The following is a 15003-nucleotide window of genomic DNA, read 5'->3' on the forward strand; positions in this document are numbered from 1 at the left end:
CTTGTGTGCAAACTGGCTGTCAAAAGATAAGTGCCAGAGAACTTTAGGCGATGACACCATTGCAGACAATGTTTTACGCGATGTTGTTGTCATTGTGATCCTGTAATGACATCATTCAATTAATCAGCATATTATGGAAACTGTAACCCTTTGCTCAACTGTTTTGGCCTTCCTGTTTAGTAGGAGGGAGGCAGGCATCGAAGATATTCTTAGTAGATTTTTTGTAAGAACCTTGCTGGGAAGGATTGATGTCATGTGTGCTTTAGTGTCCCATTCTATCATAATGTGTGAAGGTCACCAGCTCAAAACATAGCTTCTTTCCCGTGACTGCCTCTTATCGTATCTTAAGACTGATAAAGTGTAAATGTCAAGCAATTATGAAGCAAGAGCCTGGCACTAAAGTGGATTAATGATGGAGATAAAATTTTCAATCAAGGCAAATACACTAGTGCATCAATGCATTGAACCTTCATCAAATATGTTCAAAGTTTGTCCTTGTAATTTCTCACTGATTGTATTGCAAGACCACCAAACCGTTCAGTGTGATCAGCATTTTTTGCTGGTATACAACTTACCACTATATACATGTGGACTTCAAATTTCCCCAGCACAGCTAATCAGATTTGTGAAGTGGAAGACAGGGAAGGGACAGTGATGGATGGCCAGAAGTTGCGAGTACTTGCAACGTATCAGCCTTGAGGGCAGTGTTGCCACTTCTTGTTCGACGTCCGAACTGCCGCGAGGAGCCAGGTACAGGTGTCGCAGTGCATCCTAGACTAGGAGCTCCCTCTTCTTTCGGCATGAGATAAATTTGCCCAAACGACCTGTCCTGACATATCGACCACATAATGCGTCAACTTTGCGTGCCTCCTTTCAGCCCAGTAGATGAGCTGATATTCTCATGCTCTCGTTCAAGTCACCCTTTTTTCTCACATATCTATTTTCCCCCATCCTCGCTGTTTCTCTGCGTCCGCTCTTGCACCATACGTTTTCACATTTGCCTGCGTACATGTGTGTCCTCCCTGCTATCATACAATCTTTTCCTTCTCCATGTCATTTCCCATCTGTGACAATTTCCTTATTCTGTTTCTATACCGTACTCATATATTTCACCTATATGTTTTTCAACTATCCTTTATCGTCCTACATGTATCTCTCTCTTTTCAGCACCCTCTCTTATCTCTCTTATCTGCTTCACACTTCTTCTCTAGACTTCCACTTCTCCTATTTCCATCTAGAATCCCTGTCTTCTGGATCAAGCATTTGTGATTGATATAATGGGGTCTCAACCATCACAAGGTGAATGGGCAATCCAAGTCAGAAACGCACACGCATTCGTTGCCTGCAGACATGCAGCCAATGTCTGTAACTGGCCAAGTGGAACAATTGTCTGTTTTGACTCTCAGGCTTATATCACATTGCCATCACCACATAGAATCATCGTGTGTAGGATGTCAGCAATACGGAGGATTCCTTGATTTCTTGCCATAATCCTTCATGAGTCAGACTGCTTGATGTTATACAAATGATGCACAGGATAGAGTGCGCTAGTGGAGATGCAGCGCACTCGAGGGTATTTACAATTTATTGTGAAACATGCATGAGGCGAAGCCGAGTGCATGTTGCACTACATTGTAAATACCCGAGAGTGAGCTGCATCTCCACTAACGCCACGAAATAATCCTGTGCATAATTTGTTTTATAAAATGGGTCGAAAACTAACAGCATTTTTCACGTACCTTTGTGGGTCAAGATGTCCGAAGATGTTCGTCCCAAAATCCCGCACATATAAGTACTGTACGGATAAGAGTATACGTACACCACACATGTTATGCACAAGAAAGGCCTGCCGGCTGGCGGCCCGAACTAGGCTGTTGTTTACAGGATTGACAGCGCGTATGCATGCAATTCAAAGGAGCCGCCGCGTGCACAGACGATCGGCAATAGGATTTAACACGCAGTGCAATGGGACTAAAATAACAAAAGCACACATGACTCCTTTCAGCCCTTCCTATTGGCTACATTCTGGAACCCATTTTATAAGAGGTTGTTAATTTGTGAGTTATGCTGTGCTTGCATAATAGAGTTAGAATCTGTGACAACATTGTCAGAGTGACATAAATGAAAGCTAATGATAATTTAAAAAGTAAAGCTTGTATGTAGTAACATCATAGTGTTCAGTCTGTAGCAATAATTCCATCAACAGATACCCTATGTTTCAACCAAAATTGGTAAGAATGCTGGAAATATTGAGCTTAGCTCGTAAGTAAACTGAAATGCTCATTTTGAAAGATGCTTGCAGTATGAGAAAGTCCCACTGAAACAAAGGAATATATTTGATTTGCTTTGAAGCTAGTAACATCCTTACATGCAAAGAGGCATATGGATGGGTCAAGTGACTATTCTTGAAATGTTTTTATGTGGGAAACTCAGACAATATGTTACTTTAATCTCTGCCTAAATCATGTCAATTAGAATTAATTACAAACAGATCATGTTCACCATGGAATGGCTAAACATTGCATAATCATGCTGGAAATATGTCAAGTGGGTTAGTAAGAAGGCTAGGCAGGCAGAGATAGACCCCTTTGTGTAGGGCATGTCAGAAAGTGAATCAGAGCGTTGGGAAGGACAGTGTGAACACAGCCCAGGGACATGCAATATTGATTGTCGCGGAGGACTGGAGACCGACAGGCATACACTCCATGACAAATTGCCTCCACCGTCTCGGAGCTTCCCTTTTGTATATGCGTGTCGTTTGCAGCCTTTGCAGAGGTTCCTGCAGATTGTTCTACCTGGATAATAAATTCTTGAGTGCAAAACAACCCTCTCATATCAAGCAGTCCCTTTGCTGGAAGCTTTTCAAATTTATGGCAACAATTTTTCAGTGTGTGATATACAAAATCAAATCTTTTCATTAGCTCCTTAGAGGTGTCTTTATGTTTATGATATCTTCTCTGGCAACTTTGTGTTTTTGTCAATTATTTCACAGAATCTGTTCATGCCCTCTTCCCACTATCATATGCCATGGTTGTTTCTGAGTGATCCTCACATCAGTTTTATAGAGTTTTCAAGAAAAGGAGTCTACTCCATTGGTACTAGTAGCTATTTTTCTGTTTGTATTTCTCTGCACAGCATTTTCTGTCGCACTTGATAGCCAATATTGAAATTTCAGACAATGTGGATTTATCAAGAAAGATAAACACTCAGATAAATAGACTGATAGATACATAATCACACAGAGACACACACATAGAGAGGAAGAGAGTTACAACATATTTTTCTTTGTAACAATACATTTTATGTGTGTCTGTGTGCTTGTGTTGGAGACACAGGGTATACATAAATGCATGAACACATCTTAAATAAAAGGAGAATAGAGAAGGGGCAAGGGGTGATGATGACTTACCAAAACTTGAAGGCACTGTAATGCCTCAGTCTTGAAGGGGACAGGGGCATTAAAATCCAGTGATGTTGCCAGTGTAAGTATCTGAGCTGCATGAATTTGCATGCCACCAGGGCCTCCAATACTGTCTGAAAATGGGAGGCAATGGATTTTCAGAAAGTATGCAACCTGTCAGTGACTGCATTTAACATGGTAATGGAGAACTACAGACAATAGTATCAGAATAAGCTTTTACCTAAATTTTAATGGCCTTGTGATATGTAATTGTGTGCCTAGGACTGCATGTGAGGCACGTGAAATACCTACCGCGCCTCTTGTGCGTTCGCATCATTCTTTTAGGCACATACCATGATGATTTGTTCATTGATAATTACACCTGTACATTTCGTACAGCATATCATGCCAGGTCTAAGTATTCTCAGGTGTTGTTCTTTATATTCTGTTCTTTTTTTTATTGGAACATCATTACACAGCTCAACCAGCAAAGTTCCATGATTGTAGATTATGCCACTATTCTTTTTAAACAGTGTCTTTGAGCAGATCAGGGGCAGTAATGACTTAAGCACTATGTTTTCTACTATACACACACAGTCACACTTATACTCACACGCTTGAATGCACAATATGTAGATAACTTATATTTATCTACTATGACATTGCCAATTTCATGATCTGTGCACATATTGACAATTGCAAGTCAGGCTAGTGATGATGTCCATAAAGCCACCTTTGGCAAGTAAAGGGTTAATTGACTTAACTCAGCCATTCCTGAAAGTATGTTTACATCTACAGCTGATAGCAACCCATGTCATGAATGGCAGGCATCATCTTCTGTATTAAAGGTGCATAGTCCCGGTAGTGTAGAGGGCGCTGTTGATGATACTGCCAATCACCATTAGCACTGATATGAAGATTGCTGAAGTTGAGCTGTCATCAAGAGTAAAGCGCATAGGTGTTGCTAAGTAATGTTGCCTTCGTTGTCTTCTCTGCGCATCACGCAGTCTGTAGTAATGCCAGGTTGCGTGCATATGTGCTTCTTATCATGACATCACAAAAGAAGTTTGCTAAAGCTGTCATCCCCCTCAGCCGAATCATGAGCCAAACTGTGATCGGACCACTGACTACAGTGGATCGGACTTTTTCGGACTCGGGGAAGTGGGCCACAGCGTAATCACCAAAGAGGAGTCGATAGCATGGGTCTCTATAGGAAACTTGCGCCGTGCGCCCGCGTACGCATTTGACGAAAACACTGGGACCATGCACCTTTAAGACATGGTGTGATGATCGTGAAGGCTTTGGCAGCTCATTCCCACTGTTTGCCAGCATAGTAGACACTGTGTAAAGGATTTTTTTTTTTTTTTTTTTTTTTTTTTTTTTTAGCATTATGCAGTCTTCTTACATTTGGTCATGTTCAGCAATTCAACTTTTTAAATAATGTTAGAGATTATGCACTACAAGAGTATAGCTGGCATGTGCTTGCTATTATACAGTGTATCATTTCTTTGTTGGAAGGTCTTATATGATGCAAGTGTGTGTGTGTTTGTGTGTGTATGTACCATTACTAGTATTATATATTGTATCAGTCTCTTACTTCAAGTGAAGGCAAATAGGACCTAAGTGAAGTATTATCAAACTTCAATTAATTTTGTCACAACTTTACAAGAGGAAATCAAAATGTCAAATTTTCCTGGGGAAGTTCACATGTTGTTGGCTAAAAGCCAGAAGGGCTTTATCACAATGTTTGGCTGTATTGAGCTCAATCTTTTCTACATTATGGTGTCAATTTTGAATTATTTTCATTTTCAGTTAAATGTTACAAAATAAAGACCACAAGGGTGTTTTTTTACCCTATATTTGGAACAATGCTGATAAATCTACCCACTTCTGATTAAATGATTTTTTTTTTCATGAAAATTGAATATTTCAGTTTTATTTATGCTCAAATCTTAGAATGTGATAGCACCCTTCTGGTTCTCAGCTGATGATGTGATACTTTAAAGGACAAGTTCACCTTCATAGGCATGTGGGTTGAGTGAATACAGCAATATTAGTAGAAAGCATCAGTGAGAGTTTGAGGAAAATCGGACAATCCGTTCAAAAGTTATACATTTTTGAACTTTCTACTCAGTTACGGTTGGATGAGAAGACTACTATAGCCTGTGATGTCACGTGTGTACAACGATCGAATGAAAGAATATATAGAAAATTCAACATGTTTTCACTTTTTTGGCATACCAAAAGAACACTCGACTTCTCTCTTTCAGAAGGCAGGGGGAATAATATTACCCTTAACATACGTCAGTAACAAGTCAAAGAAATGTGCACTTTATTCGAAAAGTAATGTTTTGTGAAATTCTCTTTTTATTTTCCTTATATCGTTGTACGCATGTGACATCATACACTGTAGTAATCTTCTCATCCAGCAGGGACTGCGCAAATACTTTAAAAATCCATAACTTTGGAATGGATTGTCTGATTTTCCCCAAACTCTCACTGATGTGTACCACTAATATTGCTGCATTCACTCAATCCACATGCATGTGAAGGTGAACTTGTTCTTTAATACACAGACTCCATAGTGTTTTGTGAGTTTTGGGGCCTCTGTGTGTTATTTGTGCCTGAGTGTGTTTCTAGGCCTGCAAATTGAAAGCATACCAAACATACTGTAAAACATGATATATTCGCGGCACGAAATTTTCGCGAATTGGAGCCGACGGCCTTTTTCGTGGCATGAAATTTTCGCAAATTGCCACTGGCGTTCAATGCATAATAGTGTAGACAAGAAATTTCGCGTGCATTTTAATTTCGCGAATCTTGGCGCTCGCGAAATTCGCGTAATTAAAATGCACGCGAACATTCCTCGTTTTACAGTAGTCGAGTGAAAAAGAGGTTCATGGGCAGGGCAGAGCTATTGCTATCATGTAAGTCAACATATAGGCCTCCTGGAATCTTTTGCCAAAAAAAAAATCAACTAAATTTTGTTTTTACCCAGTGATGCACCAAACAGTGCCATCATTATGTTGTCTAAAATCTTTGTTGGAATATAGGATTTATCACCAAGGTGATTATTATTTGGCTTGCAGACAGGATCGTTTATATAAGTACAGAGATGCAGAGCTTCAGGGTATCATTTGTTGTTGTTGTTGTTGTTGTTGTTGCTGTTGTTGTTGTTGTTGTTGATGAAAGGCCAATGGTCAAATGATGTAATTTAAAGTTCTAGGGAGCTCTCTTTAAACTGTGCCTGTTGTTACAATAAAGACAATTAGATTTTTTTTTTGACACAAAGAATATTGGATTGCTGAAAACTGCATGCATTTACCACTTTATGCGTGAAATTTCTAGGCAAATACAAGTATGTGCTGTGGCTCTATATTATTACACTTACACTAAAATCAGGGAGAAATGTTTCTGTCAGTGGTAATGATTCAGAGGTATCTGTGGGTGGTGACATGGGTCATGAAGGCAATATCTTCCTGGTCTGATGTGAGTAAGGAAGACATCAGCTGAACTACATCCAGGAAGAGGAGTTGTTACATGGAAAATTGATCACATATTCTTGAAATTAATCATTTGAAATTAATCAATCGAAATGGCAGAGCTTTTAGAAAAGGAAGAATTTAGGTAAAAAATGATGCCATGATGCAAGATAAACGTGCTGAATTAATTGACAATTCCTTTGGCGACTAGCAGTAGGATAGAGACTGGAAAGTAGAAAGTGCTAAAACAATTCCACAAATTTCCTTGATGGGAAAGAAAATGGGGGAAAATAAGATTATATGCAAGTGTTTTGTGTCAACTTTGTCAAAGCATCATAGTTTTTTGTTTGTTTGTTTTTTGTGGGGGGGGGGGGAAGGGGCTGGAGTTGGCAATGTTTTGGTATCTGGGCTTAAGCTCTAAGCCTTTTTTTCCTCCCATGAGCCGCAATATTAGAACTCGACTGCCAGAAGCACATGTGAAACTGATCTGGGATGGCAGCGTTATCAAATCAAGTACCCAATTTGGCGCTGGGAAGGTAGCAAGGTGGCAGAAGTGTTTATGGCAGTGGGATTTCCCCCAAATTTCCAGCCTCATTTAATGGGCCACATCCTGGGGGAATAAACCAGGTCCACTCTGCAGAGAGATGTCACTTTTTTTCCCTTTCTTCTTCTTTATTTTTTGTCATTGATAGCAGCATTTTGTACTTGCCATTGTTGACATTTTGTGGGCAGGACCCATAATTTCAGCACCTCCCAGTAAATAAACCCAGCCACTACCGGCAGTGATTCTTTAAGCCCTGATGAGTTATATCGTCAGGTTTCTTGGTAACCAGACCGCAGTGCTGACATCCTAGGCCAAGACGATACCCTCACTGAATTAACAGTAAAATCTGTCCAGGTCGTCCCTCCCTAGAGCGTTTTGCATCAGCCGGCATATGTATTTCTTTCATGATCAACTTTTACACACAAAAAAGTAGAAATATGTCTCCACTTATCAATAAATCTCTCTTTTTATTTGTACATGTGTATGTATTTTGTAGTTGTGTTTATCCAATAACTTAGGACATAGTGTTGATTTGACCTTTAGCTTTGGATGTGGAACTGTTACCAAATGAAATGCTGAAAGGACATCAGTAAATAAAAGCTGTTTGATAAGGTGTGGCAGATACTTTATTTCTGTCACACAGTATTCTGTCAAAATAGGAAGTGGATACCCTCCATCCTGTCGCTCCAGCTTATACCATATTTTCTGTTTCATGAAGTGACTTTGATTTATGATTCACTTTGGAAAGAAAATGTCAGTGGCCTCAGTTAGGTTCACCTTGATTTTGTGCCCCAGTCAGATTAAACTTGGTTTTAACATTAGCATTGGAACCAGATTATTGGATTAAATTTCCCAGTCTTAAATCACTGTTCTTGATCACAGAGCCTTAATTACCTCATCACTGTGCCCTACCGTAGCCATCAGATTAATGTATCAATTCTCACCGCTTTTTTAGAATAGACACACCCATCTATGATTCCAGTCCTGATTCCAAGGCTCACTTTGTTTCTGACTTTGATCTTTGCAGGTGTTTGCACAGTATCTCCAGTTCTGTGGGATTGGCATCAACAATGCAAGGCTATATGAACGAGCAACACTAGAAATCAGGAGAAACCAGGTAAAGACGGTGGCAGTGAACTATTAATGATCTTTACACTTATATGAGAATATGCTTTAAGACAGTAGACTTTGCACAGCAGATTTCCAGTGTGCTTTTTGTATTTTCAAAACAAATCTACAAACACACACACACACTGATAACAGAATAAAACCATAGAATTATCTGACTCTCATGGAAAGATTAGCTTTCAATCAAACCAGTGGTTAGAAAGGAATGCTCTTGAAAAAAGCTTTGCCCACATCATTTATTGGAAGGAACAAGATGGAATCCTATTTTTCAATATATTCCCCCCCCCCCAAAAAAAAGACAGAACAAAACAAAACCTTTGGTACCAAAATAGGTACTAAAGGTACTAAATATTTCGCGAGGTTTTTGTTTACAGGAATTTCGCAAGTCAGGTGCTATTCGCGAAATTAAAGACACTCGAAAAATATTGGCTCTGATCCCGATGTTAATGTGACGTACGTGCGTACATGCACTTCTCCGTTCAGTACAGGACTCCATGATCGCGAATTAAACCACTCGCGAAATCGTTGGGAATTCCCGATTTGTGAAAATTTAGACTTGCAAAATATATGGCATATACAGTACATGTTTCAATGAAGTCATTGATGAACATGGCAAATGTTTCCCATCTAGATGAATGGTTTAATCATTGTGTATTTGAATCATCAAGTGCATTTCATAGTTTCAGTCTGCTGAAAGAATTTCTTTTATTTTGAATTGATATTGGTACTATAAATATTAGGCAAGTATTGATTTTGGGCTCTGATATATCTCCCATGTGTGCAAATGAAAGCATGAGAGTGTAGCAAAGTGAGAAGGAAAGAAGCAAGGCAGAACAGTGGCAAAGAAAACAGAAGCAGCAGCACAGAGAATAAGAGAATCTTCTTTCTGCACATTGTCTGTCTACCAGGGTATGTCTGCATGTAAAACTTTCCCTTATATGGAAGAAGAGCATTATATGCCTGAGCAGTCTCAGCTGCACAGATTACCCAGAATGCCAGAGGAGATCTTCACTGGAATGTGACAAATCGTCAACAGCTCTGCCCCTTATTTTTTCTGCTTCCAGTGAAAACATCAAACGAATACAAGAGGAACAATGTACTGCACATTTTCTGCTCCGTTTTCAGCTCTCTCTACATGGTCATCTTCCCTTATACAACACGACATGCACTCTTTTGTATGGTTGTGTTTTGTTTTCCATGTTGAATATATGTACTGGGTCGGATGTAATGAAATGGTGTAATCAATAAATTGTGCGTTGTGTGGATTGCATGTGTCCCAATGTAATAAGGTAGTATAATCAATAGATTGTGTATTGTATGCGTTGCATGGTCCACTGGCTATCTCAGATTGATGAAAGATTCCCCCTTCTTTTAATGAAGCCTGTGATATAGAGGCAGTGTTTTGAATGCCCTGGAGGCTGTTTATTGGTAAATGCCATCTGGTTTGATCCTCATATCAGTAAGGAGAATGTCGAGATCCTAGCAAATATTTTACATTTTTCAATAGTTGCTGAAATGGTATGTAGTTTACTATGTCTACAGGAATGATGACGAAGAATAAGACAAATTCTCTGCATCTAAGATACAGAGCAATGGTATAATGTATAGAATTGTACAGCAAATGTGTATGTTGCAACAGTTGTCAGCATTGCTTTCTATGTCTCTCTCTCCACTCACACAAAATGCACTATATTAATAATTATCCAGATGCATCAAAGCTTCAATTAATCTTTTCAGCGTGAGCTTCTGCAGAGGTGTTAAAGTACAGTGCCGACCGCGGGAAACGTCACGCTTTTCCGAGATCTGGACGAGGCCACTGACGCGTATCCCCGCGGGTACCCGCGGGTATACGCGTTCAGTGGACGAGTCCATCCGCCCGCACGGAAAATCCGTCCTCGGGAATATGCGTCTCGATTGACGCGGGTTGGACGAGGGTGGACGAGGGTGGACGAGGGTATTCAAGGGCACATTCCCGTTAAGCTTTATTTTGACCGCTCAATCAAAATACATTTCATGGAGTTCCGACTTTGCCCATTTTCATCAAATTCCGATTTCAGGGGCTTCTTTTCGATTTAATCACACTCTGATGTCCACTGCCTTGATTGTTCGCTACTTTCTAAAGAAGTACACCTGCGGAAGTTGTGCACATGCGTTCATCACTCAAGTATCAGTAATTATTAGAACATATCGACATCGGTTACGATCATCTCGCTATTCACGACTTTTAACGACCTGCGCCACCAAAATTTCATTGCTGAAAATTCGGTGGCCCAATCGGGCTACAAAAAAAGTCGGATGTTTGCCTTTACTTTTGGAAATGAACAGCGGTAACAGTCGGCTCCGTAAGACGCAAAAATGAATGTCGCATGTTTACTTTTGATTTTAGAAATGAATCACGCTGACATTTGACTCCGTATGATACTGGAATAAATACCGAATGTTTGCTTTGGCGTTCGGAAGTGAATGATAATATTCAACTCCGTAAGACGATAAGATAAATGCCGGATGTTTGCTCTTACGTTCGAAAGTAAATAGCAATAACATTCAGCTCCGGAAGATGCTTGAGTAGGCTATATGTCGAATGATCCCTTTGACGTTCGGAAATGAATAACAAAAATATTCAACTCCGTACGATGATAAAATAAAAAGACGGATATTTGCTTTTACTTTCGAAAATAAAAAGCAATAACATTCGGCTCCGGAAAATGCTAACATAAATGTCAGATCTTTTACGTTCGGAAGTGAATAGCAGTAATATTCTGCTCCATACGATGCTAAAATAACTGTTGGATGTTTGCTTTTAGATTTCGAAATGAATAACAGTAACATTCAGGTGCGTTCGGTGGTAAAATTAATGTTCAATGATTGCTTTGATGTTCGGAAATGAATAACAATGACATTCAACTCCGTATATACGTTGATAAAATATACAATGTATATCTGATGTTTGCTTTTACGTTCGGAAGTAAATAGCAATAACATTCAGCTCCCGAAGATGCTAAAGTAAATGTCGAATGATCCCTTTGACGTTCGGAAATAAATAACAAAAATATTCAACTTCTTACGATAATAAAATGAATGACGGATGATTGCCTGTACTTTCGAAAGTAAATAGCAATAGCATTCGGCTCCGGAAGATGACAAAATAAATGTCAGATGATTGCTTTTACGTTCGGAAGTGAATAGCAGTAATATTCTGCTCCATTATACGATGCTAAAATAACTGTCGGATGTTCGCTTTTAAATTTCGAAATGAATAACAGTAACATTCACCTGCGTTCGATGGTTCGGAAATGAACACAATAATATTCAACTCCGTGTATACGATGATAACATGAATGTCTGATGTTTGCTTTCATGTTCAAGAGTAAATGGCAATAACATTCAGCTCCGGAAGATGCTAAAATAAATGTCGAATGTTTGCTGTGACGTTCGGAAATTAATAACAAAAATATCCAACTCCGTATATACGATTTTGCGTTCGGAAGTGAATAGCAGTAATATTCTCCTCCATACGATGCTATACTATAGTACCTGTCAGATGTTCGCTTTTAAATTTCGAAATGAATAACAGTATGCATTCAGCTGCGTTCGATGGTTCGGAAATGAACACAATAATATTCAAGTTCGTGTATACGATGATAACATAAATGGCAATAACATTCAGCTCCGGAAGATGCTAAAATAGAATGTCGAATGTTTGCTATGACGTTCGGAAATGAATAACAAAAGTATTCAACTCCGTTTATACGATTTTACGTTCGGAAGTGAATAGCAGTAATATTCTGCTCCATACGATGCTAAAGTAACTGTCGGATGTTCGCTTTTAAATTTCGAAATGAATAACAGTAACATTCACCTGCGTTCGATGGTTCGGAAATGAACACAATAATATTCAACTCCGTGTATACGATGATAACATGAATTTCTGATGTTTGCCTTTATGTTCAAGAGTAAATGGCAATAACATTCAGCTCCGGAAGATGCTAAAATAAATGTCGAATGTTTGCTGTGACGTTCGGAAATTAATAACAAAAATATTCAACTCCGTATATACGATTTTGCGTTCGGAAGTGAATAGCAGTAATGTTCTGCTCCATACGATGCTAAAAATAACTGTCGGATGTTCGCTTTTAAATTTCGAAATGAATAACACTATACATTCAGCTGCGTTCGATGGTTCGGAAATGAACACAATAATATTCAACTCCGTGTATATGATGATAACATAAATGTCTGTTTGCTTTTATGTTCAAGAGTAAATAGCAATAACATTCAGCTCCGGAAGATGATAAAATAAATAACGCATGTTTGTTGTGACGTTCGGAAATGAATAACCAAAATAACTCCGTATATACGATGATAAAATAAATGTCTGATATTCAGTTTTACGTTCGAAATATAACAATAACAATCAGCTCCGTTCGACTTTCGGAAATGAATGATAATAATATTCAACTCCGTACGATGTTTAAATAAATGTCGGATGCTTGCTTATAATTTGTATTGCTATGTACTTTCGCAAATAAATAGCAATAACATTCGGCTCCGGATGATTGCTTTTACGTTTGGAAGTGAATAGCAGTTACATTCTGCTCCGTACTATGCTAAAATAAATGTCGGATATTTGCTACATGTGTATTACATTTCGAAATGAATAGTAACATTCGGCTGCGTTTGATGGTAAAAAAACAAAACAAAAAAAACAAAACACAAAACAAACACACACACACACACAAAAACTGTCTGATGTCTGCCTTGACGTTCAAAACTCGGCCCCGTACGATATGATGAAATAATTGTCAGATGACTCATTTCACTTTCGCAAGTGGACAACAGTGACATTCGGCTCCGTACGATGATAAAATAGATGTCGGATGTTTGCTTTTATATTTGGAAATGACTAACTGTTAAATTCTGCTCCGTATACGACAGAGCTGCCAACCTTTCGAAGCACAAATTAGTACTCAGCAGCTCCAAAATTCGTATTTTCCACCAGAATTCGTATTTTTTCAATCTCCCTCTTTTTGCTATGAGGCCTACAGGCTCTAAACATAACGTTATGACACATGCCGAAGCATCCAGCTGGTCACCAGCACGATAAAGATTCTAAACTACGCAATGTTCAGCGTTGATTGATTGCTTTCTCGCAATGTGTACAAGTGCAAGTTTGTACCTCCAAAAACTTTCTGGGCTGATTATGGAAGCTTCCACTTTCTAGCAGGGGACGGGGAATGCTTGATCTTCTCAAGAGAGCTTCTGTGTGAGCAGATGCAAAACTCTGTTCTGTGTTTCCAATTATGTACTATCAAAACATAATCATGCGTTGTTTTCAGGCTTTTTTCATTTTATTGGATTTTAAACATCAGTATTTTTCGAAGTATTCCAATTCCTTTTCCCCTGACTGGAATCGGAAAGTCTGCTATAACGATGATCGCAAAATGCCGCGCTGTGTGTGGAAGCGCCGATGTGGTGCAAACACGTGGCTTCATTTTCAAGTTTAAATGAATGCGCCATGTGCTCCTGCCTATAAGAGGTTACTGCAAGTTCGATGGATCGAATGCGCCATAGCTGAGCTGAGCTGAATGGCTTGTTTACGGTAAACATGCAGTTTACGTTCGATATGAAGAAATCATTACGTCTTTCACGAGGGAAAAACACACAAAACAAACAAACAAACAAACAAAATACACCCACGAACGAATGTTGATAGCCAAAACTTTGAAAAGTAATAAGCAGTTTTGATGCGCGTGAACTGAAATTAATTGTCATTACACGTTGTATTTTGCTGTCTAACCAGGTGATGACTGCATCTCATTGGACCTTCTCGTAGTGAATTTGTCTGGGCATACGAGACCTTTCATGTATTTCTGTGATTGCATTTTTAATTGACTGAATAATCAATCCTTTTTTTTTTTATTGTTCAGGGAACATTAGATATTCGATCAAGTACACTATAATAGACTGTTCGATGTTCCCTACTATGCGCCAAAAGCAAGGCTATAGACATAGAATCATGATATCTTTGGAATTATTCCTTTAATTCAACTAATGAGCTGGTTCTTCGATCGATATTTCCAGGATACTTACACGCTGTTTATTCCAATGCGCGCATTCTTTCGTCTGGCATGCACCTGGGTGTGGCACCTGCTTTTGTGGCAATTTCCACAAGGGAGAGGGGTGGGGTGTCAAGTTTCTTCGAGCCGAAGAGACTGCATACACAATCTCTTCGCTTTTATTTATTGTAATTCGTGTTTTCGCCTTATTCTTTGCTGATATTGAACATTTAGATTTAACTTTACGAAAGTTGCTATAGCACATGGTTCGTTTTGTTGTGAGGTGTACGTAATTTCTTTTTTTTAAATCATTCTTGAGAGGGGAAAGAAGAGTAAGGGGGAAAGAAGACTAGAGGGAAAGGGAAATAAAACAAACGTCACGTACGCTAAGCA

The 15003-nt window shown here is 39.0% G+C and overlaps 1 protein-coding gene across 1 annotated transcript in view; it reads left to right on the forward strand.

Moving 5' to 3' along the window:
* LOC139719412 (dual 3',5'-cyclic-AMP and -GMP phosphodiesterase 11-like) overlaps positions 1-8570 on the forward strand; it is a 97299-nt gene extending 88729 nt beyond the window's left edge. Inside the window, exon 3 of the mRNA XM_071630828.1 lies at positions 8454-8570. Within this exon, the coding sequence (XP_071486929.1) occupies positions 8454-8570 (117 nt within the window). The remainder of the gene's footprint in view (positions 1-8453) is intronic.
* The last annotated feature ends 6433 nt before the right edge of the window (positions 8571-15003 follow it).

The sequence above is a fragment of the Diadema antillarum genome, unplaced genomic scaffold (assembly GCF_040938485.1).
Source record: "Diadema antillarum isolate AM-2024a unplaced genomic scaffold, OU_Dant_1.0 scf00000110, whole genome shotgun sequence".
NCBI classification, from domain to species: domain Eukaryota; kingdom Metazoa; phylum Echinodermata; class Echinoidea; order Diadematoida; family Diadematidae; genus Diadema; species Diadema antillarum.